Source organism: Oreochromis aureus, linkage group 17 (assembly GCF_013358895.1).
Source record: "Oreochromis aureus strain Israel breed Guangdong linkage group 17, ZZ_aureus, whole genome shotgun sequence".
Classification (NCBI taxonomy): domain Eukaryota; kingdom Metazoa; phylum Chordata; class Actinopteri; order Cichliformes; family Cichlidae; genus Oreochromis; species Oreochromis aureus.
The window spans coordinates 10,170,918-10,198,265 of record NC_052958.1 but is presented as its reverse complement, the minus strand read 5'-3'; the positions used below and the strand labels follow the sequence as shown (position 1 = coordinate 10,198,265).

The window sequence follows — 27,348 nt, the reverse complement described above, 5'->3', positions numbered from 1 at the left end:
CGTTTGATCGCACATTTCCATGCAGCTGCATTTCAGGTCATTCCCTTTGATCCTACAGGAGTAATTATCAAAGCTGCAGACTCATCCCTCTTCATAGCACTAGTTAAACCTAATCATAGCCCTCCTCCCTCTTCTCATTTTTGTCCATCTGGTTACAGCATAAGCACTCTCCATCTGCCTCTTAATTCCTGACGACACAATTAAATATTTATTTTGAGTATCTTCATTATTACAGTCTTACTTCGTACACTTAATTTATTTAACCGCCACTAATGTCAACATTTTTTCTCCAATTTGTGTAATGACGCAAACCTTTTGTTCTTCCAAATCTGCACTCTTGGAAAGAGTAAGCGCTCACTTAAAAGATTTAAAAAAAAAAAAAAAAAAAAAAAAAAGGAGAATTAAATTTTACATTTCAAAAAAAAAAAAGTCTTCTGTTAGCTGTGGCTAGTTCTTGCAGCATTTTGCAAAAACACATTAGGTAATAAGCCCTCTCTTCCTCTTCAACCACCCTGCTAACAGAAGATCTTTATGCTTTTTGTGGCTAGCTTGCCAAATATTTGCACTGTTAAGGTGCCATTTCCAGCTCTTGCAGCACCACCTCTCACCCTTGCTATCGTGCTCTTCTAGTGGTCACTCGCAGTACTGCAACAAAACAGTCAACGCAACACCCCAAAGCATTTTTCCCCCCCTCATAGAGCTCGCTTACTAAAAAGACATCTGTAAACTATTGAACTGAACTGCTTTACTGTTTCTGTTATAGAATATAACCTTTCATACATCGTAACCCTTACAGAGCCTACAAAGGTTTGTTTTACTGGCAGTGTGTTAATGTAAAGTAAAATTTCGAGCAAGCCGTTACAACAAAACCGACCGACTCTCTCAGAGACTAGTATAGCATCAACATCGACAGTACTATTTACTGATTTAAGAATCCAACATTCTGATATACCAGCTGATATTTTGTATTTATGTGTGATATGTGTAGTTATTTTTTTGCTTGTTTATGCTCTGCTCAGACAATTCCGCCCTCTGGTGGACAAACTATTCAACAAGAAGGTTGAAGGGTGTTTCTTTGATCTCTTCATTACTTTTTTAAAAATATTTTATTTAATATATATTATAAATGCCATTATTTATAAATTGGCACATAGCCAGGTTCTAGTTTTAAAGATCAAATCAATGCTTTTTAATTCCATTTAAGTCCTCAGTAGATAAAAGTTTACGTCGCTGAAATTGGATCAAATCACTGCAAAGAAGCCAATAATCAGATATCCAGTCTATTAATGAAGACGGGAAGAAAAAAAACCCATCGAGTACATCCAAACTGTAAAGATTTACATAGACTTTTCCTGCTCTCTTTACCTTCAGTGTTTTAGCGCAAAAACAGCACTTAGATACACGATTCAATCATTCACAATGAGAAAAACAAAAAAAAATCTCTCCATCCATTGATTTCCCATCTTCTAGTAAGGAATACTCACAGCTACGTTGTACTCCCAGATCATCCTCCAGAAGTCGATGACAGTGTTCTGCAGTGGACCCTGAGTTGCAATATAGGCCTCTGGGCCATCCATACCCTGAAAGCAGAGAAAACATGTTCACCGATCAATTATATTGATACATTCAGCGAGGATTAATCACATGACTCAGTACACTATGAGAATTTTTCCACTAAACAGTAAACAACATGCCAGAGAACATGGTAAAGCAACTTGACATTTACCTTAATGAAGTTAGCATTGATGTAATCTGTGTCCTGATTGGTTGTTTTTAGCTTCAGCTTCACTCTACTGTGATCAACTGGGGAGGAAATGGAAAGAAATATTTTCTCTGTTAAAACATTTTCTTCTTATTGAAACAAAAATAAACAAAAAAATGAATGAGGATATAGGTGGGAACACGTAAAATATGTGATATAACGGACACAGTATTATCCTCCATTTTTATGTACAGTGCGTGTGTGTGGGTACACATCTGTCACGGATGAACCAGTTTTTCCTTTGCCTTGTCAGCAAGTCATTCACTAAAAGCCTTAATGAATGAATGGATGGATGGACAGAGGAGAAAAGCAGGATAAAGGTATAAAAAGTAGGACAGATGTTGGGTCACGTAAGCTTCCCCCTGAGGTTATTATTAAGTACCGCAAGACCTCTGTGTAGGAGACCATTGCATGACCTACCGTAGCTGTAGCTGTTATAAATGGATCTCTAAATATACTTTCTCTTATTTTCTAAATTTCATTCATTTAACCAAGTAGTTAGAATAAAATCCTCAAAGTAAACACGAGCAGGTGACAATATTTAAAAAGATATTTGACATTTGTCGGGGCTGTTACCACCTTTAACTGAACACCGTTTTCTCTGGTGTACAGTGACCTTTAAAGCAGAGCTGATATGTGCGTGACGCTTATAAGCTGCTCGTCGTGCAGGGAGCAAAGTTTCATATAGATTATCTTGTCAGGCAACACTTCTGATCAAAACGCCAAGTGAAAGCACGGTGCGTTTATTGCTGTGAATCAACTACAGTCATGAAACAGACAGAATGATAAACTAGTGCAGCACATTTGGCCTTGATCTATGCGTATATGTGCGCATACATAAAGGCCAGATGTGCATTTTGATAAACAAGACGGCAACCGGAAGGAGTAAAGCAAGAATCATCCTAAGATATTTTTACCTACTCATAGGCAGCACACAACCACCAAAACCCACAACAATGCTAAACATTAGGCTCCATTTAAATCCTTGTTTATAGAAGCATTGTAGCGTAGCAGAGAGGGCGCATTAATGCAAAGGCCAGGTGTTACCAAAAAGTTTCCATAAAAATCAAAAGTTAATTTCTTGTGCACCTACAATTCTCCTCCCACTTTTCAGAATTAACTAGGTAAGTAGCGTCTCTGAAGGTTTGGGCGTTGCAAATTACCAGAATTTGCCCAATTTGTCCCCCTTTTCTTCCCCATGTCTTCTTAGTATGAAGAAGCCTCATCTATTGATTTTTGATTGGCTACATTGAAAGTTAAAAAAACAACAGAAATTTGAACAAACTAAATCATGTGGAAGCTATGAGATAAATTCTGCCACTATAAGCTAAAGAAAAAAGTTGACATCTTTACATGCCAACCTCAACTTTTATCCTGTTTTCTTAAAAGAAAGTGGATAAATGAGCAGTGGTTCCATTCAACTGAGTTGGCAGTATGACATACAACAAAAGTACATGGAAAAGTAACATGGCCATAAATTTTTATTAGTTTCACCTGTTTCTGATAAGTTCAAATGTGTCCTGTGGGAAAGAATCTTTCATCTGTGGAATATGACTTACATGGCAGTATATCTTTATATCTGTTCTTCTTCACATTCTCCTCTCTCTCCCCTATGTTGGTCGGGTAGATCTTCTCTGTCCGGTATTTGGTAGATAACCGTCGTAACCGCTAAAAACAAACAAGAAAACAAGACACAGACTGTAAAACACTGCTTTTCTCTTTAGCAGTTTAGAGATTTCGCATGTGAAGTGGTTAAAAGTATAAACTGGTCTTCAAACAGAAGAACTCAAACACTGATTATAGAAATGACTGGTGCGCCTTTGAGAGGAAATATGATAAGACAGCAGGGTCAATCTGTGATACAAGTCAGACACAAGCCAGCCTATCAACATCAGTATCACTCAAGAGAGAAAACTGGTGAGCTCGAATGAGAAAGCAAGCATTAGACAAAAGCGCTAAAACCCCCCAACACAAAACAATAAAATAAAACTTATAGATGATGGTTAATAGACAGTGTTCAGTGCTCCCAACATACTCTTTCTTTAGGCTGTCCACCAGGGTATATATCCAGCAACTCATTTCAGCAGTTTCATTTTTAGTTTTTATCTGTCTGAGAGAAGATCACCCACAATTCACATATACGTGGGAAATAACCTGGCTCTTGTGAAAGTTTAATTTTTGATAACCAGCCCACATTCCAGATCAAGGCACCAAAAACTTGTTTGCTAGCACATTGCCTGTAGTTTGTATGTAAGACGCTGAGCTGTCTGTAAATGCTTGCCTTCTACTTGCCTACTAATACTAAACCAGGCCTTCAAAGTAAAAAAGTCTCGCCTTAACGCTGCAATCAACACATTTCAACTTTTATTCTGAAGGCTAACCATCACATGTCACATTTTTCACATTCTCACCACCACTTGACAAGTAGTTGGCAAGTCATTGGGGACAAGTCTGCATTTTTCATGCAAACTACAGGCAACGGCAGCAACCAAAGCAATTGCAAAGAGGTTCTCGGTGTACCAGCATATCTCTTTGTGACCAATTTTACATAAGACTGTGAGTGAATTTAAAAACCACTTAGGGAATACAGATCTCTTTTCCTTTATTGTGGATTTAGGAATCAATTTCTAACCCCAATTAATTCCCCAGGTGTTCACCAGTAATGATCAAGGCACATACTTTTGCAAAGAAGGGATTCGTGAGTTTCCTGTGGTTGCCGGTAGGTAGCATAACAACAGCAGAGGCTGCAGTGACCTCAGACACGCTCGCAGAAGTATGGGTCGACTATCATATGGACATATGCCATGCGTCCAGAGGGGTACACATCGAGCACTTGTAAACACTGCAGTATATTCGGCCATGTATTTTAAACTTTACTGCAAGCTTTTTTGTCCACAACTTGTTTCCGTCAGCTCCACTCCAAGCCCGAGTGCGTGTAAGGAGCTGAAAAGGTTGGATCCGTGCATCCTCGTTCATTTAAGAAAGCATGTGTGCCTCCTTTGATTGCATCCACCCGCGCCAGACGGAAACTAAATCTGTGGGAAACATCTTTCACTTCAAACATTTACTCAGAGTCTTAGCTTAGATACAAGCAGGTTATTCCCATATATAACACAGAAACGCTATTTCATCAATCCGTCTACACTGACATCACTATTAATACCATTACACCACAGTCTCACACACAAACTCCCAGTCCTCTCTGTGTGACAGTGCATAAAGTTAAGTGTGGCCAAATCTAATAGTGGCTGACACTGATGAAGACACACTCAGTTAATGGGAAATGGGAAGAGCACAAGTACGTGGGTCTCTTGTGTGACAGCAGGCCAGAGCTTAGCTAGCTGTCCTTGAACACTGCAGGCAAGGATGAGGATCTCTTTACAAAGAGAGAACACTATACAGGGGCCATATTTTCTTCTGTTTACTCGTGTAACTACAGTCATTATGTGTTGGGTTTAGGGCGTTTGCAAAATGAAGGTGACCTACACTCAACACCAAAAGCGCCATTTGTGGCCACAGAAGACTGAATCTGACAGCGTAGGCAAAGAGCTGAAAAAAAAAAAAAAAAAAAAAAAAAAAAAAAGCAGCTTAATACACTATAAAATGACTTTTCAATGAGTCTCTTTATTATCAAGACAATTGCTACTGTGATAGAAAATGACATCAGGAAGAGGACAAAATATTTTCATTTAAAGAACCACATTTTATTAAGCCTATTCTGAATCCTCCTTTTTTTTTTAAAAAAAATCTTCATTCTGCTGTCGAGCTTAACAGTGAAAGTCTAAAGAAACTTCAAAAGCACAGCAAAACTTTTGTACCATTATAAAACTCCTGCTGCTGAACTTAGATAGCATTTGCATGGTGTCACTCTCAAGGGCATTAAAAAAAAAAAAAAGATATTTCTGAAGTCGGTTTAATCTCTTTCCTCTCAGTTATTCAGACATTGAGGAAATTAGGAATCTCTCCACTTTTCCTGCCCCTCTCTCTCTCTCTCTCTCTGTAAGTCTGAGAAAGTCGGCGTGGGCGTTCAGGCTTCTGGAGCCTCGTGTGAAAAATGGTCCCACCTCTTCTCTCTGGCTTTCCTCCTGTTACTGTAGCACGGCACTGCACACCCCAACTCCTTGTGTTTCTCACACTTTCTTCCTCGTTTCACTTTTGTAACAACTTCAGTGCTAGTGGACATATTAGCATGGAATAAATGTGACATTTCAAAAAAAGACTACACTTGAGTTTTCAAAATGTACAATGCTTACATAAGTATTAGATAGTGGTTTCTGTGCATCAGTTTTTTCTTCATTCATAAATAATTAAAACACTTCTGACTTTCATAAAGTTGACTTTTGAATCTTTTTATATTTTCTGAGCACAGCACCCAAGAATCCCCCCCAAAGACATGATGAGCTTTTCAAATTTCATTTTACGAACTGAGGGAGAGAAAAGGAGCGCGAAACAGAGACCGTGGGCGGCAACACAGCTGTGCATGTGTGCGAGACTGTATGTGTGTGTGGTAATAGCGTTAGAGCTCCTCTGGCCTCATGTGAATTACATTTGCAACAGAGGTCTGCTTCTGTGTTGGGCCACAGCCCGGGTAACATGCACACAAACACACTCTCACACAGACATACACAAAACGAGTAGAGAAGGCAGGCAGTAATGATGATAAGTAGCTTCCCTTTGTAGCCCCTTTTGTTTCATTTACAGGAAACCCGGGGAATCAAATTCATTTTCCCCATTAAATCCTGTGGATTTAGACATTCGGCAGCACCTGGCGTATAGATTTTTGCCCCCTTAATCACCCATTTTAATCTTGAATGACAGAATATATTATCTGCCAGTTAGTTAGGACAAACCAAGCAGTAACAGCAGCTACACTCAAAATTTCTGCAAAATTAACTCTAGGGCAGCGGTGTGCAGCATAAGGCCTAAGGGCCAGAATCGGCCTGGCACAGACTCAATATCGGCCAACTGTATGGCTTTGGAAAATGTGAAGGAGAGCATCAATTTTGTACTTCCCCCATGGCCATTCAAACCACACCAAAGTAATTAAATAAGAGATAAATAATTAAATGACAGAAAAGTTCCAGTGTTTCACTATTTAAGAGCTATATTTCGATTTTATTTTATTTTTAGGTGGATACTTCTGGTATCTTCTGTTTTATAGTTACAAGAGAGTTTGGGAAATGAGGTGCCTACTCTTTAAGCCAAGGGAGACAAGCTGATAGATTTCTTTTATTTACTACAGCAGCATTTCTTTATCACGCAGAAAATCTGAGATGTACTGTTGAAATTATAAGTCTTCTTTTTCTTTTAAGATATCTGAGGGATAGAATGCGTAGTTAAACTTTTTTTGAGTTTTTACTCCAGTGTATAGCTTTGCATCATTCACAGTTCGACGTAACTCATAATCTTATTCTGTGACATGATAAAGGTCCTTAGTTCACTCACTGTTTACCATGCTGCTATAAGGCAACCCTACCGTTAAGCAATCTTCTTATGATAGACACAAAAAAGGTGTTTTTTGTACAGCAAGTGGGCGGGGCTTCTTGATTACATTTTAAGGATATCTGTTCAGTGACATAATGCAGAGCCAAAAGTAGTAAAACCGGCCTGAAACTAAGTGTCAAGAGCAATCTGAAACTTGAGCTTTTGGCTAACAAGGATTAGCAACGCACAAATTTCTTATATTAACGATCATAAACATTTGTAAATGATATGTTTTATTATCCCAGGTTTCACACAGTCACTGACAACAAATAGGTAAAATTATACTGATGTTCTTAAATATAATTAAAAGCATGTATGCAAAACCAGTAGTTCTAAGCCATGAATGCACCATAGAGCGCTATCTTCACCATCACTGACAGTGTCTTTATTTATCACTTGTTAATCTGCTGATAGAGCGGGGCTGACTTGCCCGTGGAGTGTCACTTACAACAATTACAGGAATGGCAACTAGGAACTGGTTTCAAATTGTCTACTCCATCAGAATATGTCTTTAAATGTATCAGTTCCTTTAATCAACGCTAGCATGTTTTCCTGGGAAGTTGTGCAACAATGGATGTAAACTCTGCATGGTTTTTTTCCTCTCCACCACACAGACAACTGAAAAGGAATTAATGAAACAACCAACTAAAGATCAACCCTATAAAGGCACTTGTTTCAATATCAATCCTGAGTTATAATTACTAATATTATTAGCAGTTAAAAGCACTTGTTTAATTGAAAGCCTATGTGATTTACAGCAGAGTAAAAAGATAGCTCTATAATATTAGAAGAAGATTAGATAAAGAAAATGTTAATAGTACTCCAATCAGTCCTGTGAAAAACTAAGCTCACCCTCACGGCTTCCATAGTAATTAAGAGGTTAAGTAGCAGCTAGGTGTTGCTAACCAAATATACCTGATTAACTGACAAACTTGTCAATTAAAGCAAAAGTTTTATTTGCAGTTTGTAGGTCTGGGGCATTCTGGTGGGTTAACATCTTGCCACAATCTTCCTAGGAGGAGATGTCCCAGAATATTCCCCACAAGATTTGACAATGCTCAGAGAAATTGGAAAAAAGAAAACAAACAAACAAAAAGCCCCAAGTGCTACATCTCACACTCACAGTCTGCAGGCCTTGATTAGCTTGTTAAATGTCGAAGTCCACCCCAGTATAATTAAAAAAAAGACTGAACAAGAATAGCTTGTTCGGAAGGGTTGAAAAGGGGAAGTCTCTTATTATAAAAACAAAACGAAACATAGCAACACAGTTTAGGTTTGCAAAGTTGCATCTGAACAAACCACAAGACTCCTGGAACAATGTCCTTTTACAGACAAGACCAAAGTGGAGATGTTTGGTCATACTGCACAGCTCCATGTTTGGTAAAAAACAAACGCAGCATATCTGCACAAACAACTCATACCAACTATAGAGCACGGTGGTGGAGGGGTGATGATTTGGGCTTATTTTTCCAGCCACAGAACATGCGCACCTTGCAGTCACTCTGTCGACTGAACTCCTCTGTAAAATATTCTAGAGTCTATGCTTTTGAACTGAGAACACCAGTTCAAAAGCATAGGTCAAGATTGTATCATGTAACAGGACAACGTTCTCAAGCACATCAACAAATCTACAACAGAATGGCTGACAAAGAAAAGAATCAGGATGTTTCAATCGTCCAGTCAAAGTCAAGACTTCAACCTGACTGAAATGCTGTGGTGGGACCTTAAGAGAGCTGTGCATAAATAAATGGCTGTAAACCTCAATGAACTACAACACTGTAAAAGAGCATGAGCCAAAATTCTTCCACCAATGATGTGAGACACTCATAAAATCATATAAACGATTATTATTTCAATCAATTTCAATCAAAAGACAATTTGTGAACAAAAAATTTAAGCCCAGAAAAGGGAGTTAGCTGGAAAAAAAAAAAACAACCAACAACTCTTGAGCTGTTTGTTTCTTTTGTACACATAAACTACAGATGTGACAGTTTAGGTTTAGGGGTTATGGTAACAGAAATTTCAAAACACCCACAACTCTCCAAGATTTATGTTTATTGTGAGAGATATGCTTTTGCACTGTTTACATATTTCTTTTTGTTGTTCAAACTAAGCATGTATCTTTCTCTTGACAAATGTTTATTCACTGTCATTTGTCACTCAGTATGATTACAGATTAACGAAATAAAATACTGCTTTACCTTGTCCTAAATTTTATTTCCAATTATTCTTACATAAAACACAGACATACACCAAAACATGTGTGTATGTTGTCTTTGATTTCCATTTCTGAAGAATTGAAGAATCAGAGTGTGACGTTTATAAAACAAACCAACAAGAGAAGTGAAGTGTAAGAAAATTTGAGTGAAAAAAAGAGGAGATCAGAGCTTGCGTATTTCAGATAAAGGAGAAAAAGTCATCCGAGGTCAAATATAAAAAGAAAGCGGGGGCAGCAGGAAAAGATGGAGGGAGAAAGGGGAGGCAAAGGACAAGGAGAGAGTCGAGGCCTTCAAGAGGCTCGTGATAACTAAGCTAATGGGTTCTTTTATTTGTTGTTCCCGACGTTTATTCACAAGCTCCCGTTGCACACCGTCGCTTCACACTAGCGTCTGTTCTGAATGGAGAAGGTGGGGGCGAAGAAAAGTAAATATCCTTGTTTCTATTGGGATTCAAGTGCACTCCTCTATTCAAGTCTTGTTTGTTATCTAGCAGACGGTGGATGTATCGTTTCTGCCAAAGAGCACCTCTGGGTGGGAGAAATTAAGCAGGAAAAAATAAATAAAGCCGATTTTGATGTATTGTAACAGTAATAAATATAAATTCAACAGATAGACTAATACATTTACTACCACATTTAAAGAAATGAGAACCAGGATACAGCGCCATTTGATATATGCCTTAAAATGAATCAGCTGTTAAATAAACTTCATGCAAACTTAAGAGTTTCAGCACTACTGTACTGATTTCATCCCAGCTGATCACAACAATGACTGGTGCCAATTTTAAACCAAGAAATACAACTGCCTATAACTCTTCTACCCTCATGAAAGATGTCAGCACAATAAAAAAAACACAGGTACCAAACACCACAGGAAACTGCTGTGTTCTCGGAAAAACTTGTGACAGGTCCTGTGGTTTTCACACCGTTAAAGTCATCACATCATTCTCGTGTACAAAGTTGAAATTTTAAAATCACGTAATACTTTCAATATATTTCTGTTTTAGCTTCTGCCTTTTTCTTTTAAAAAAAAAAAATTGGTCACCTGCTATGACATTTAAGGGCTCTGATTGTGTAGGCGCCACTCACCAAGAGGTGCCAGCTAGCAAAACCTTCACCTGCAGATGTTTGAAGCAGAAGAAAGCGAGGCTACGTTTTGACAGTACATGCTTCGTCATCGCTCGCACCTCTGCCAAGTCGAAAGCTCAGGTGTTGGCTGGGTTGCATTTGTCAAGATTACTCAAAAGCTACTAATTTGATCTTAATGAAACTGAGAAGCGATGCATGCACAAGTAACATAGTAACCCACACTTAGGGCATGTTTAATGGTTTCTATAACTGACACTTGGGTTTATGCACAACTCCAGCCCAATCTAACAGTAATTTTACAGCAATCTACTTTAGAGGGATTGCCATAAAAAAATAACAGTAGTAGACTTCTCGGAGGCTCGAGATGCATGGAAACTTGTGTTTCCTCTGGCAGCCAACAACAGAACATCTGAACAGCACTTTGGTTTATAGTTAGAAAAGCACCTCTGGCCTTGAACATTATTGTTTGTTAAACTGTTTGGGGATGAAGCACATCTGTTAAGAAATGATGTAGATCAGTCACATGAGAAAAGAGCACTGCAAATGGGGCTATTCAGCTGCATTTAACAGTAATTAAACAGTAATTAAACCTCTTGAATCGAAGTTATTAGTTTGCACTAATCACATCTTTATCATTTCATTTTAAATTCACTGTGGTGGTGTACAGAGGTAAAAATTTACAAAATTGTGTAAGTGTCCACACACTTATGGCCCTAACCACAAAAAAAATAAATAAAAAAAATATCCCACCCAAACCACTTATACATTAAAGGAAAGAAAACCCCAGGCAGAATACATGTGAGTAATATGAACAATTTCTAGGCAAGACCACACTGAAACCACTGGATGGTTGTGGCTCTGACTGCAAATGTATGTATCTTGAAACCTTACCTAACAAAAGCTCACTAGCATCTATTTGAAGACAATTGTCGAATTGAATCTACAGCTTGCTTGCACTCTACAGGGCTCCAACTTCCTCCATTTTATCATGTTCTTTTGGTGCAATAAAATAAACTTCAGTGCAATAAATGTTTGGTTGTTTTTTCTTTTTTTGCACATTTATCATTGTTACCATACTACTCATTATTTTTCTAGTTTTTCCCAGCATTCACGTGTCTAACGTTGCTCAGTTTCCTTCCGTACTCTGTTTCTACCTTCTGTTAATGTCTGTTTCTATCACTTTCTTACTTCCCATCAGTCTGAGAAGTTAAACAGTGTGAATGAGCTGGCCAATTTCCTGTGAACGCTTGACTTCCACTGCCATGCATACGCAGGGCGGTGCCCCCAGCAGCCCAGGGCTGACTTCACAGACCCTCTTGAGGGTGTGACTGAATCACATGTGCTCACAGACACATTTCTTCACAATGACTTGGCCTAAAGTGGCTTAAAGATGCCAGGGCAGTTAGTGGGATGAGAAGCAGACTGAGGAAGTATAAATATTAGGAAAAAATGATTTAAAAAAAAAATGCCAACAGAGATCATGACAGAGATGGAAAGAGTGCTTTAGATGTAGTTGTTAGTGGATCTAACCTACTTTCTGTCTCCTGGCTGAACAAGTCAGCATCAATGTACTTCCCTGGTACACTGAATAATTCACACACATACATAGAGGCAAGCACATTCTGTTTCTTCAACTCTTCTTCAGCTGATTGGCAGAAAATAAGCTCTTCCTGCTGCAGCACTGGGGAGAAGGTTTTTGAATGTGTGTGGCCAGGAAGTGCGGTTATTGAGCGCTACTGGCAGAGAGGCAGCACTGACGGTCACCTTCCATGCAGACACACATACACACACGCCAAAATAGGTCACTCCTCACAATGTTCTCAGAAAAATCCATCTCCCGCGCTGCGAGCATGCGGGGAAAAGATGCACTGCTACAGCATGGAGACTAAAAGGGTCTGTGTGAGTTTGTTGCTGTGCTTGCCTCACTCAGACAATTCAATCAGCCTGATCTGTGCGCTCTCTGCCTTTCTTTCACTGTGACATTAATGTCCCCGATCAGTAAAAGGCTGCATAAGTGCAAAGTCATATTCAGTTATAAAGAAAGATGTGGCTAAGACAAAGCAGTAAGAGCAGAAATATTAAAGGAACAGCTTGACATTTTGTGAAAATATACTGTCTCCGTCTCACTGACTTTCTTACCGGGAAGATCATTACTAAGCTAATGGCTTTAGCTGAAGCTGAAAGCCAACCCCTCATATAAAACAGCATGTTGATGTTTTATATTCAAGCTTTTCTTTGAATTTAAAAAAAATGAATAGAAAACATTTAGTGAGTTTTGCTCCAACTTTTTTTTCATGTTAATAATAATAATACTAACAATCAAAAATATGGCATGCTGTTACATCAACGTAAAACTGAGCCACATAAGACTTATGTTATCAAGAAAAAGTAGTCTGACAGGTTTTTAAACTTATTTAGAAGAAATGTTTTCTTAATGCTAAGCGACAGATGGTGTAAAAAGACAGACACAGCCAGCGTGACTTCGACAATTAGCTTGTGGAGTCCCATGGAGTGTCAACATTAGGGTCATCACAAAGCTAAACAAATGGTTTTGTTCCTTTTAAATGGAAAAAACATAAGGGGCATTTAAAAAATAAAATTTAGAAAAATTTAAATATGACAAATAATTTAGCTTGGTAGTACAAAAAGACAAACGAGTCTGAAGTAGTCCAATGCTTCTAATGGCTTGGCTCCATATTTGTGATGCCAATCATATGGTTTTCATGCAGGCCGCCACGGTTTCTGTCTAGTTTTAGCAGACTTTTCTGTGCTTTAATCAGGGGATTTAGACACAAACAATTACATTATCTTGTTAACACTGCATTAATAAAAAAGCAACAGTAATTATAATGTTTGCTACTCAGCTCCAACATGAACATTATCAATCATTATTAGCTACAGCCGCTAGCTGCTACCTTAATGACAACTTAACAAAAAGGCTAATGTGGCTATCACGTAGTTGTTAATTGTTAAATGGCTAGTTAATTTCACTGTTGTTGAGATAGGACCTTTACTGGCTTCTCAAAATATCTCATATTGAGATGTTTAGTGTTGAAAATGACAACTTCAGCTGGAAGTGAGGGGAGGGGCTGCCTATCTGCAGTGTTACTATGTCTTGTGCATCTACTGTGGGAGGCAAAGACGGCACTGTTGACACAGTTACAAATGAGTGTCTAACTGTTATTAATTTGTTAGTATTGATGAGTATTGATTTTTTTTTTTTTTTTAAACAATCCTTGTCAAGATAAGCATTTTTGCCGTTGCCATTTTGAAACCATACGTGATGACGAATGGCTGAGAAACTGCAAGCTCACTGTCTGATTTGTGACTGACAAGTCATTAGCCAACAAGCATACTCTGGATAACCCCCCCTCATTCCTTGAGTGACTATAATTTACACAGTGCCCATTATGTTGTATTCAGCATTACTTGAAATTAGTGAACGAGCGCATCAAGTAATCAGCAGTCTTTTTCCAAGCACAGGAGTCACCATTAAAAGGATGGCTTCAGTGCTGGTTTCACTTTCCAGACCCAGAACCTATTTCTGTTTGTTATGCTGCTATGAGATGAGCTCATTTCAAAACTGCAACAATCAAATTATTAACTGTGTGGTTGATCAGATAAAACAATTTCTTCATTTCAAATGCAAAAACATCAATTATTCCCTGGTTTCATCGTCTTAAAATTGACAATATACAGCTTTTATGCAGATTATCTTTTGGTTTAAAAAGCTCAAACGGGCTTATTCAACCACCACCTTTATCTCAGAGAAACTATCTATTGGTATTTTTTAACATTTTATACTCTAGGCAATTCATAGAGGAAAATAAGTAGATTAAAACAATATTTCAAAAGCTTGTTTTTTTTTTTAAGACCATTGTCAATCAATCTCGTGCCGTGTCTCCTGTACAGTACAGAATGCATTCAGCTTGTCAAATTTACATAAATCTTCTATCGCTAGCAGTGTGACTCTGAGGTGCTATTACTGTATGTTTGCAAGTTTTCTCCCCAATAAACACAATGTCGATGAAACATTTTGCACTGTCAAAGGCACCTGTGGGTGCCTTTGGTTTGATTCTATATTTTTGATTCTTATTTTCTACGAAGGTTTGAACTTTGAGGGTGTTTAAACAAGAGAGAAAAGTGTGAAAATGTTCATCCCTGTCTGAGAAAAGTGTATAAAGTGTGTAGTGAGGGGTTTTACAGCCTATAAACATCTATAATAATTGTAAAAAATATAATTAGTTGTATAGTTAAACAGAGCTTATAAATCATGCTCATTAACAGAGGAAATAACATCAAACCACACCCTGAGCACTGGAATGAGTCAGGGGTTCGGACCTCAATGTCAAAGATCTCAACAAAGATAACGTCAACCAACTTAGCATGAGAAACCAAGTTCAACATACACGCTCATATGCACTGTGCACTCGTTTACACTTTAAGGCAACTGGCCAATATAGGTCAGTGGAGCACTGACAGAATCAGTGCATAAACAATCAGACAATGAAAAACAGTGGTGCGACAAGAGTGACTTTTAGGGACACAAAGCAGAATGATTTTTTTCTGTAGCCATCAGGCCTTCCTTTTTTCCTGTCACTTTCATTTTCAGTTCTAATGTATCTGGCTGAATAAGTGGGGTATACCGTGCTTTGCAATTCAAAGGTCCATCATGACGATGCACAAGCATCATGTAATGTAAAAGTAATCTCAAGTAAATATTTTGTAACTCTATATGCGATTTTAACTTGTATATGCAGTTAAAATGATTGAAATGGACTGCGGGAAGCACCTGTGCTGAACTGAGCACACATTTTAAACCGCTATTACTCCTGAGTGCCCACTTCCTTTGGGACCGCGAATGCCACCCATGCATGTACAGTACAGAGTACATTGTAGACAGACATGCACCAAAACCTACTCACACTTCTTCCTCCGATTTAATGAGTCACCGTGTTAGTGGCTTTGTGATGTCAAAAGTCAAAACAAAAGTGGCCAAACAAAATAAAAGCAGAAGCGGAAGGAAAAGAGACTGGAATACAGTTGGACAACCCAATGAAGGAAGTGGAAAATTAAATAGTCTAAAGACAACTTTTGAATGTAGAAAGATTTCCTGTAATAGTGTTTAGATGTTTAGCTGGTTCATGCACATTTTAATGGCACAAAAAAAAAAAAAAACCCTGGGAGACAAACCTTCAATAAATATGTAATTAAAGGAAAAACATAGCAGAATGACCTGGTTAAATTACAACTTTCAGCTCTTGGTTAAGTGTATTCAAAATGAACACTTAAGGGCCTCCTCAGCTCATATTCTGTCCTGAACAGGCTCTTTTAGCTCCTCCATCCTTTCTTCTTATTGGCTGCCCCTCACAAACAAGATTTGAACAGCAGGTGGGTGGGGTTTTTGTGCTCACAGCCACAGTTTTGTGCCTGACATATATGACCATATTAGGGTCTGAAGCTGAGTGAGAGTGAACTTAATTATCACAGCATGACCTCTCCTCTGCCTTTGCTCTATTCCATTTCTCTAAAAGTAATCTGAAATTTAACCCAATTCTTAAGCTTATTAGATAATAAAAAATTAAAAGAAAAAAACAACAACACAGCATTGCCAAGGAAGGTGATACTGAAATAATTCACACCAAAAAGCAATGAGATCAGGTACAACACAACTGCATGCACTCATAAATGGTTAGCATTTACCGGTATCGGCTTGTTGGTAATTTCCCACCCTGGATCAAAGCTTACAGCAGGAAGCAGATGTGAACAGACCTCATAATCCCAATCATCTGGGACAGGGGCTCATTGTGTGTTTCGTGTGCGATTGGTGCCTATGTGCACGTATTAATCAGCTCCCTACTCAGATACTGTATTCACTCTCTATATTAAAGGTCAAGCTGCTGACCAAATCTGCACTTTGCTGTGCGATTCTGTGGATTAATATGACATTTTGGATATGATATTAATAATGATAATGAAATGCGGGATTATTTTCTTCCATAATACACTATACATCAGCAGGGCAGAAGCAGGATAAGTGTGAGTGCAGGTAAATGAATGTGGGTGAGGTGCTATGAACGATATGACTCGTCCCCATTTCCTTTCACGTTAGTCACACATTGCACACCCAGGTCATCATTTCCTGAATGTTTCACTGTGTGGGTCACTTATCTTGATTAATTAAGATGTTCTGGGTTATTGGTGGGTCAGCTAGCTTTTATCCTTACATACCACACACACACCAACTACGAAGCAAAAATATTGCATTACATCTTCTGAGAAACACCCGGCTTAGAGGCAAAAGGCTCTTTTTTGGGTTAAGCGACGGGAAAGGGCGGTTGAGAACGAAGGAGGCTTGTGACACTACAAGAAATTGGGAAGTCTTGTTTCTCGTTGTAATAACACGAGGCGGGCTGATGGTGATTGCCACACAGACAAAAACAGCAGCAAACCCCTGCTGTGTAACCCCCCTGGACCCATTCGCACAAACAGGCTTATAAAAGTTAATTTACAGCAGCCATTAGAAAACTTCTTACCAAAAAAGTGCAAAGAAGTCATTATAAATGTGTTAATTACTTTTTAAAAAAAACTGTTAAATGTTTACTTAAATATTTGAGATTTTTGTGACATTTTCTCTCCAAGTACCTGTAACTTTTAATTATCGACTATTTGTTGATTAAAAATAAACACCAGTGTGCAACTTCTGTTTCTGTTCTGTTGCCTGTTGGGGAAGTTGTGAATTTGCAGTATCCAGTTGTGGACTTAAAATATTATGCATGTTCTGTCATTTGGTGCTGTGCTATATTTATTATGTTTACAGCTCAGTTGCTCCAGTGGCATTTTATTTATATTCAAGTTAAAATAGCAAAGCTGTAACACTATGAGCGACGCGGGACAGTTGGGTTAGCGACGGCTCACTGACAGAAGAGGAAGATCTTGGAGGAGAATTTGCATGGCTGATGCTCAAGCCCAAGTAATCACTCGCTTGTATTTCTAATGCAAGAGTAATGAATGATTGTTTCAGTATTAACATTAAGATTGTAAAATTTAAAAAATAATCAGCTTCCTTAATTTTTGACTTCTCCAAACTTAGGATTTACAGTGTACATGCACTCTGTGGATTAAAAGAAAATTGCCTTGGCTTTATGCAGGTGAAATTAAAATTTATGAGATTCTGTGACACCCATACTCTGTAATTGCAATTGCAATATACAAGTGCAGAAAGTTCTGAATGAAGCAGACTGTATCAAGAAGGCTACTTGTGTCATAGTTAGACTGGGGATGTCAACAGCCCTCAGCCTGTTCAGAGAAAGTATTAAAGAGGCACTTGAAAACTAAACTACTATCTTAGAAAGACTAGCAATCGAGCTCAACCAGAGGCAGAGAGTAAGTGTACTGGATTGTGTAAACATATCTATAAGGTAATGAAGTCAGGTTATCAGTTAATGGTGAGACGACATTGGCAAAAAATGCCTTCTGACAAAATAATAATCAAAGCAAAAAACAGACCACATGTCAGATAACAAAGAAGCTCTTTTACGCAAGTTTAAGAAACCACTGCTAAACAGCCGTCGTAAACAACAGCATCAGAAAGTAGCACCTGATAAGATAAACCAGTTCTATCACTCATTCTTTTCTGCTTTAAATGGTAGAAACATCATTTAAAATTCTCTGTACCTGCATGATGGAGCCCAGCATACTCTACATTGAACCGGCAGTAGACTGGTACAAAATGGAGACTGCTTAATGACCTCACTTCCAAAAGTTTTCCAGGAGAAAAAAAAAATTTTTTTGGTATTCAACAAATTTTTTTAAAAAAAGAAAGAAAAGCACTTTATCACACAGGGTTTGGTCTGGGTTTGATTCTCCCCCATAGCTATTTACTGCACGTCTGCCCCCAGGGCTTTCTCCCAGATTTCCTGTCTTCTCTACATCATCTGATCAAACATAAAAGCTACAAATAACCCCCCAAAAATGTATATATAAACATTTAAAATATTGACACCAGCCCTAAACCTTGGGTTAAGACCACAGATGACATAAAAGATGGACATAGACACTGCAATGCCGCCTGCTAGCGTTTCCACCACCACCACTTTCTAGAAGCCAGATGTTACCTTAAATGGATAAAATGGAGGGAGTGCTAATTTATCAGCTAATACTAGTTAGCTTGGTGCATTCATACACAATCCAGGTGCAACACAGAGACACGCATATCGACTAAATAGTGCTACGTAACAGACTATTAAAATGCCTGAATTTCACTCAATAAAACTAAAGCAAATTTCTTGGATGTTCTGTACCACACAACAACCCATAATAATGAGATACTCCATTAAAAATGCGTCGAAAGGCTCCAACAAAACACACTTAGTGAAACGTTTAATGTCTAATAGTTGTGGATGAGGTCTTGCAGACTCTGAGCAGGACACCTGGCAATCAGCATAGCCATACTCCTAACACAATTATCCAGGTGGATTAGCTTTAAAAAATTAGTTTTAAAAAAAAAATCCACCCCACTTGGATATTGGATACAGTTGGATATTTATTAATGGGGGAGTCTGTGGAGACTGAATAAGTGTTGCCAGTCTCAGGATGGCACCTTAAGGAAACTGAGTTTCTGCCACTTTCACCGAGGTAACCCCTTGGTTAAGACTGATGGGTCATTTTTTGTTAACATTTATATAACTTATCAGGCCAGTGTGTCCTCTTTCGGTCTCAAAAAGAAGTCACACTGTGCAAATCCCTGCTGAAGCATTTGTGTGTTTGTGTGTGGGGGTTATACATAAGCAAAAAAGGCTTTCAGATTCTGCACTTAATATGCGAACACACACAAACAGACATATACACACTTCACATAAGGGAAAGCCCCCTGGTGACACTGGAAATTGTTGCCACACACAATCATAAACCCACACAAACACACACACATTGTCACATCTCCTTTTTTTTCATCTCCTTGCTGAGCGTTTAATGTCTGTGGCCTGATGAGCACCATAGAGAAGCATGTGTGTTTGCACTTTTTCACTTTCTTTGATGTGCTCCTTCAGAGTAATCTGCTTGCAGGAAAGAAAACACACAGAGAGAGGCTGAACTCCAATTTCTAAACCCCGTCTAGACTACAAAATTAAGTCCAGTGTTCCCAAAACAGGTACATGTGTTTTTATGAGAGTGTATTTAGAAATAATATCACGCGAACCCAGTCCATAACTCACACTTCAACTTTTTCCTTGTACTGAGTGGAGACTGTAACAGACTTCCAGTAGTGTAAGAAGCTCTGGTTTGATTCTGCACAACTGATGTCTGACAGCATTTGGAGATGCACTGTTACAGAGGAAAGCTCTGCAAAAATCCATGCATACGACCCCATGAGGCATTTGGATCGAACTGTTCACTAAATGTTTTATCAGGCTGCATGGTGGCCCAGTGCCCTGTAACACAGAGGTCACAAGCTAAAACCCCTGCAGCTTCTTTGTCAATCAACCTGCCTTGAGCTAAACTCTATAGTCTATAATCAGACTTCCTCACCAAGTGTAGTCAAAGTGCAACTGTTCTCTGTACAGAGGTCGTGTAATGGGTAAATGCGCTTGAAAAAAAAAAAAAATGCTACTGACTGCAAAACCCATTCAAATGTCTTCCTTTCCCTTTAAGCCCAAATGAAAAATACTTTCAATTAGAAGTTTTGATTGGCCGATTAAATAGGAAGTAAAGTGGAGGCACTACTTTAAATAGGATCCTTCCTCTGCCCACAGGAAGTTACATATAAAAACTAAATCGTCTCCAGGAAACCAGTGAGAGCTTGCCATGTAGAAGTTGAGCTCATTTCACAACGCCAGATTTGTGAGTCAGTGATGCAACTTTAGTCACAGAATTATTTATGACACAGCTATTTCCAGGTAAGGGACTGTGATTATTACAATCTAAGGATCAAGTCATAGCAGCAAAACAGAACCGATCTGATTTTAAATGTGAATACTAAAACATTGACCCTGTCAAGGGAGCTGTCATGGTGTAAAAGAAAATATAAATAAATAATTCCAGAAAAGATAAGCAGGTGCTCTTCAATTAGAGCTGGGCGATTTAAGATTTTTTCATATCACAATATGTTTTTTTTCATTTCAGGCGATAACGATATATATATCACGATATAAGCCAAATAACTATATTTGTAAGATTTAAATGTGCCGTTGCTCACAAGTAAATAATCAGCAGCTTGTTTTGATTTAAATATTTATTTCCCATAATAAGTTCAACAGGGCAGATGTACTTAAAGAACATGAGACTTCAGTTTCAGATAAATAAAGGCAAATATTGCAAACTACACAAAAGGTAGCCGCTAAAGCGTTTAAGTTTCAAAATAGAACAAACAAAACAGACTACTAAATTGTCAATTCCACTTAGAAACAAAATATTAATTCTAAAAATAAATCTTTGTTTTACAGAAGAACAGACAAAATTGACTAACTTTTGTCAATATCAAATAAACTGAGAACTAAAAGGAAATTCTCAATCTCTCCTTGTTGTATAGCTTAGCTATTACCTCAATTAGCTGCTTGAATCCTTCATTTTCGACCGTGTTTATTGGTAGCATGTCTTTAGCAAGACGGTAGGCCATGGCATTCATTATGTCGCTATGTCTCTTAGCTTTTTTTGTCATATGGTAAGACGCTAGAGAAAGCCGACTCAATTGACTGTTGCTGCTTCGCAGGGATTCTCCTGGTTGTTTTCGATGACGAATTAGCGCTTTTAGTCTACGGAACTTCTCTGACCCTTCCTTTCGACAATCTCTCCGGCATTGGAACCGTCATCTGTGTTCTCTTCGGTAACCTGGTCCCCCAAGCTCTCGGTTGGTTTTTCTCTAGCGGGCAAACTCATTTTCTCCATTAACCGGCCGGCACGGCAGCTGGCTCCTTCCCAAACAAATACACATGTACGGCTTGGCACTTGTGCTGTACGTAACAAGTCACGTGACGTGATGCTGCGGCTGTGATTGGTTCGGCTATGCGCTACTTAATTTGGATTGGCTGTTCTTTTTTTTTTTTTTTAAGACAGGAAGAGAGAGAGATGTCTATCGCAATAGTTTCATTTTTCTATCGAGAAAAAGTTATTTCGCAATACATATCGTTATCGTTCTATCACCCAGCTCTATCTTCAATTCACTTTTAGTTCAACAGATGAGCAGCTTGCTAGCATTGAGTGATATTAAGCCTTGAGTTAAAGCAAGACCACAGCAAGTCTGTGATCTTCTCCAGCCTACTCAGGCAAAACATTTTGTCATATTTTTTTCCAGTTCCTTTTAAAAGCCTTTTCTGCATTGTAGTTAAAATGATTTTTTTTCCCTGGGAAAATCCAAATTACTGCTTCCCACACAGAAACTTTACTTAGGTACACTACGCAATAATACCTGCCCAAATAAATCTGAAGACTCATTTTGGCATTTTACATTTTGCAATCTGTATGAGAGAACTATGCCACTCCATGATCACTTTACAAGTGGAAAATCCCTGCTTTCTTATTTTGAAAGGTCACAGCTAACCAGCTAGGCTCACTTATGATCGTGCTGATCAATACTGATCGCCGGACTCCCCAGAGACATGCGCCCGTGGCTGAACGTACCCATTCACCCATCTTTGACTGTAGCTGGCAACTGCAGTCCCTGTTGCTCTGAAGATCAGGTCTGGTCTATAACTCTAAGGAGAACCTGTAGCAGGTGGAAAATGACTTTGTATTCCCAAACAGAGCTCACAAGAACTGCCAGTTTCAGTCGAAAAGGGTGGAGCTGAAGAGAACCTATGAGCTGCTGCAGGGAGCTTTTAAAAATATTTAGTCATTTATATGACACAAAAGGTTTGTAAGTTAAAGTACATGTAGAGAACCACCATATAAATAATGTTATTCATATATATATATATATATATTGTTTTTTAATTTAGAGTTGTGAATCATGCAAAGCTTTTTAAGTAGAGCCCAAGAAAAAAAACATATTGAGCTGCAAATGATGAGAACAGGTCAACTTCAACAAGGCTTTTCAGAAAGTTGTACAGAGAAACTTTAAATCATAATTTATGCCCACATAAAGCCTATACTATAAAAATAAATCAATTTAAATATGTTTCTCTTTTTTTAAGTAAACTTGATGGTTCATCTTAATTCCTCCCCTTCGTGTCTGGTTGACCAGGCTATTAAAAAAGTAAATAAATAAATAAATCTGGCTCTCTTACATAAGCACTAATAGCTGGTTTGAAAAGTCGTGGGTTGAGAGAAACAGCTGATAACCCCCCTTTTTGTGAAACAATTACAATTGCCATTGTTGCATCTGCACAGATGGTCCAAATAAAAGCACATATTTGACCTTTTTTGCATTTGTACTTTTTGGATTAAGTCACCATTACAAAGCAAGAGTGGTTACAGTAAAAATGTATCTACCTTTTACTGATGACATTGCTTAACCTTAAAATGGACCAATCATGCTCATTACCACCTCCATATTTTTTTTTTTTTCCTTGGGCTCTAGTAGAGTAGCTTTCCATGACTCAAAAAAACCAAAAAAAAAACAAAACAACCTTGTTTATCCTATACTTGGTCTGAGCTTATTAACTGGCTCCTCTCCCTTTCAGCCAACAGTCTTCTGATTGGGTACCTCAGCAAACAGATGGTTTGAACACCAGATAGGTGGAGCCTCTGTGCTACTTCTTTGACATCATACAAAGCCAAAAGTAGGGTATTCACCATTGCAATAGTTTATATATGACAGATGGAAGGTGAATCGCTTCAGAGCTGACATAAAATGCTCTTCAAGAGCTCAGTCATATTTACAAATAATGTAGGTCCTTGGAGCAAACATTCAATTCTCAATGTACATCTTTAACCTCCACTTCATAAGTATGCAGACATACATCCCATGTAATCTGCCTCTATAAGGCTGTCACTGAAACAGCTCACTGTAAAGTTTTCTAATAAGGTCAAACATGGCAAGATACCCCACGATAGTTTCCAATTAGTGTCCCAGGTGGAAGAAAAACCTGAAGCTTCCCCACTGCATCAAACAGCAAAACAACTACTGAAGAAAACGTATAATCTCTGACTCTTTGGCCCACCAGAGCCTGTAATTATGTCAATAAAACACATTCTATATATAAACAACAATAGGCAGTTAAAGTGGGTGTTATGTCAGGGTGTTCTGGTGACTCACTTCATAGAGAAGCACACCCCATGTGCTTGTGGTATTGCGAGCTTGACTCCAGCAATTGAAAGCCTCACACAAGACTTGAAATCAACGCTACAGACTAGCAGCAACTGGCTAAGACATTTACTTACATGTTTGCTGCGGCTTGTGAGCGTCAACAATGCTTCGTACACTGGCACACAACCCACCTGTGCTCAATCAGGACAAATTTTCTTGACTGCAAGCTGGTGCGTTCGCTAAATAATTTAGCTGAATCTCAACATTCACAAGCTGCTGCCAGCTGTGAAGAAAATTTAGCTTGAAGCCCAATTTTCATAAGCCTCATTCAGTAACTTTGCATGTACAAAAATAACCCCGATTACCATGACTAACGAGATAAAGGATAATTGATTTAATGGAAGCACTTGAATGCCCCAGCGATTAAGTTTATATGAGCTGCATGATTGTCAAGGGACTGTCTAGAGACATGTGTGATAGCCTAAGGCTAACAGGAAATATATTGTATTTCATGCCAATGAAGTTCATTTGAAAGGAAACCACAGACATCACACAAATAATCAAGAGTTAAAGATTGACAACTAGTCAGTAGTGTCCTACAACTTCTGAAAAACACCACATTTAATAGCCTAAAAACGCTTGGTGGGGTGTTTTGCTGGAAAAACTGATGGGAAGAAACACTTTCAGCTTTAAAAGCTTTAAAATTGTTCTCCTCCTGTACAACGTGTGGTTGTTGTAGGCAGTTTGACAAGGCGTGGACGTGTGTAACCTATGAATGACAAGTATAGTGGTGCTAAAAGAAGAACCTGCATTTAACCAGTTGAGTCTACAAACAGAATTTAAGGGCGAGAGAAAACGGGCAGGCAATAAAATCACAAACATATGGACACTGTACTTAGTCTACTGCGTAAAAATTCATCTAAAGAGGGTATGTATGGTGAAATTAATCTTCTGTAAATAAGCCAAAAGCAGACTAGTTCCAGCTCCGTAACTCTCGTCTACCAAGCACTTCCTTAATGCCTCTCACATAGCTGAGAACTCAATTTTTTTTTTGTCGAACATCTCCCAGCTCCTTGTTTTCTGCAACTCTCACTCAAAGGACAAGATAGAAGGCTAAGTCATGAGCACAAAATTAGACACAGATTCGCTTATTACAGAAACTGTTATGTACTTAATCTGAACGAGAGAGAGAGGCCTCGATCCAAAGTGTGCCAAAGAGTTGCATTTTTAAAGCCAGGACAAAATGTTATGAAATGGGCCAAGAAAGAATGTTACAAGCTCCAGCAAGCAGCTTGCATGAAGTAGGGAAGTGAGGAGAGTCTGTGTGTGGGGGGAAAAGTTAACCATTCTGGTGCTGAGGAGCTTAATTCCCACATAATCAAACTGCAACATGATTAACATGAAACTAAGCTGGACGATAAGGCTGCTCATGAAGGAAAGTCTAAACCTGTTAAACCGTAAACTTGCTGTAAATTAAGATAGTAAATCAATTTCCACCGGAACATTTCTAAACATATCTAAATTAAAGTGGGCTCAATGACAGAAATGTTGTTATAGGAGTGACATTCCTGTTGTGGCATTTTAAACCATTTCACAAGCCTTGGTCCTATTTTGAGTCCAGACTTTCAACACAGTGACATCCAGTTATGTAGTGAAGGCAAACTAATGACTGCGGGTCAGCAGTCACCGCAAAATATGTAATCAAAATTACTTCAACAGCAAGCATCTCTAATCTCAAAAGATCCTCTCCACATGTAAGAAAGTTACCAGATTAAAAGTAATGCTGTTGTAAGGTTTAGTTTAAATCAGGGATGTCAAACTCATTTTAACATTGTGGGCCAGATACAGCCCACTTTGACCTAACTACATGTTTGTACCCGAGAGATCTTAATAGATGGAGAAAAAAAAACTGCATGATAGAAAAATAATTTTTTGTAGTAAATGAAAGAAGTCTGTCAGCATGACTCTTAAATAGTAAGACAAAAACCTGTAAAATGGCATGCTACAATTAGGTGTATCCATTGCACACATAAATGACCTAAAAATAAACAAATATAACAACCATAAATTTCTATAATAGACAAAACTGGAACCTTTCAAGCATTTAATTTTTAAAATCTTTGCCGTAGCTTGAATCGCCATGTGGGTGCCTTTATAAGTAAAGATAAAGCTGTAAAACATTTGAAAATACTGTTAAAAGTCCAAAATTTATACCCTCAATCATGTCTTCCAAACTTTGGAGTAGGTTCTGATTGGCGTCTTTGCCTGGCCTCCAAGTCTTAGGTTTGACAACCCTTGTTTAAATGGTCATTTTTTATATGGGTCCAGTGTTTGGGGAGCTCTTTGTAATTTGCTTCCGTTAAATTGGAAATGTAAATACAAGTTTGCAAGTGGCCAAATTTATGAATGACCACAATAGATACCTGCTAAAACTTCTACTAAAATTGAAGTCATTTTATAAATAGCTGACAGTTTTGTTTTTTGTTTTGTTTTTTTATTACTGAAACACAGGGAAAACCACAGGATATAAAGCATGCAATCAAGCTTAGGTTTGTGGATATTTACTGCTTATGAGGACAATGAATCACTGCACTGTGTCTCAATCAAGCATATAGCCACAATAAAAGATATACCTACAAGCTGCTCCAGCAACGTCATTAAAAAAATAAATAAATAACCAAGAGCTAGAGAGACAAGAATATATCTCGTCTTTGTCATTTGCCCTTTTTTTTAAATTTTAAAGAAACAGGAATCGGTTGTATTTCTGTGGCATGGAAGACAATGCTAGGCCGCCATGTAAAGCCTGGAAATGGGAGGAAAAAGGAAGAGGGCAGTGTGGCCGCCCCTGCCTCACCTCCTGGGGGATACACAGAGAATCAGGAGACGGGGAGGGGGCTGGGTGTGATATGAAGGGTCAGTATGGAGGAAAAGGTGGAGGTTATAAAGGGAAGAGGGTACATGTGAGACAGATATAGGATACAAGAGGCTAGGTAGAGGCGCCTGTTAATTTTGACCCACCATAAAGTCGCTGCCGAAGTTATCCTCTCCCCTCTCATCGTTCCCCTCGCTCATGGCCTTCACCCCCTGGATAAACTTTCTCAGGATGCCGGCTTGGTCCATTTCTTCAATCTTCTTGTTGCCTTTTCCTTTAAAAAAAATCTCCCAAACTGGCAGGGGGGTAGGGGAAATGTTACAAAAAAATAAAACAAAAACGGACACAGGGAAAGAGGGAAGAAGGAAGGGAGGGGAATAAATAAAAATAAATAAGCTTCACGGGTCCTCCCAGAGAGTCATCGTCCGCTCACAACAACACCTTTTTTTTTTTATTATCGCCCCATGTTGTTTCTCCCTTTCCTTCTTCTGGACTGTTTTCACAACGACAGCGGTTAGTCCCAGAGAAAAGCAGCAGCGGCCGGGTTTTCTGCCCCGTAAAGAACTTCACAACCGCGGCGGTGCACGAACTGTAAACACTTGGCTATGCGAGAAAAGAAAAATAAAGGAAAAAAGACAAGAGCCTGGGTCTGGCCAGCCTATGTACCCCTCCCTGTCTACCTCGGTTGCCACATTCACACACTGCTGCTCGTTATTCGCTACTGGGGAACATCCGGACTG

At 38.6% G+C, this 27,348-nt stretch overlaps 1 protein-coding gene across 6 annotated transcripts in view; it reads right to left on the bottom strand.

The window, feature by feature from the left end:
• ptpn12 (protein tyrosine phosphatase non-receptor type 12) overlaps positions 1 to 27,348 on the bottom strand; it is a 53,719-nt gene extending 26,371 nt beyond the window's left edge. For 3 of the 6 annotated variants that reach the window (XM_039601126.1, XM_039601128.1, XM_039601127.1), the window contains exons 1-4: positions 26,755 to 27,347; positions 3,322 to 3,430; positions 1,727 to 1,803; positions 1,485 to 1,580 (exon numbers count right to left, since the gene is read on the bottom strand). In XM_039601126.1, the coding sequence (XP_039457060.1) occupies positions 1,485 to 1,580; positions 1,727 to 1,803; positions 3,322 to 3,430; positions 26,755 to 26,856 (384 nt within the window). In that variant the 5' untranslated portion in view covers positions 26,857 to 27,347. Of the gene's footprint in view, positions 1 to 1,484; positions 1,581 to 1,726; positions 1,804 to 3,321; positions 3,431 to 26,754 lie in introns of all 6 variants that reach the window. The other 3 variants (XM_039601125.1, XM_039601123.1, XM_039601124.1) reach the window with 2 other exon arrangements.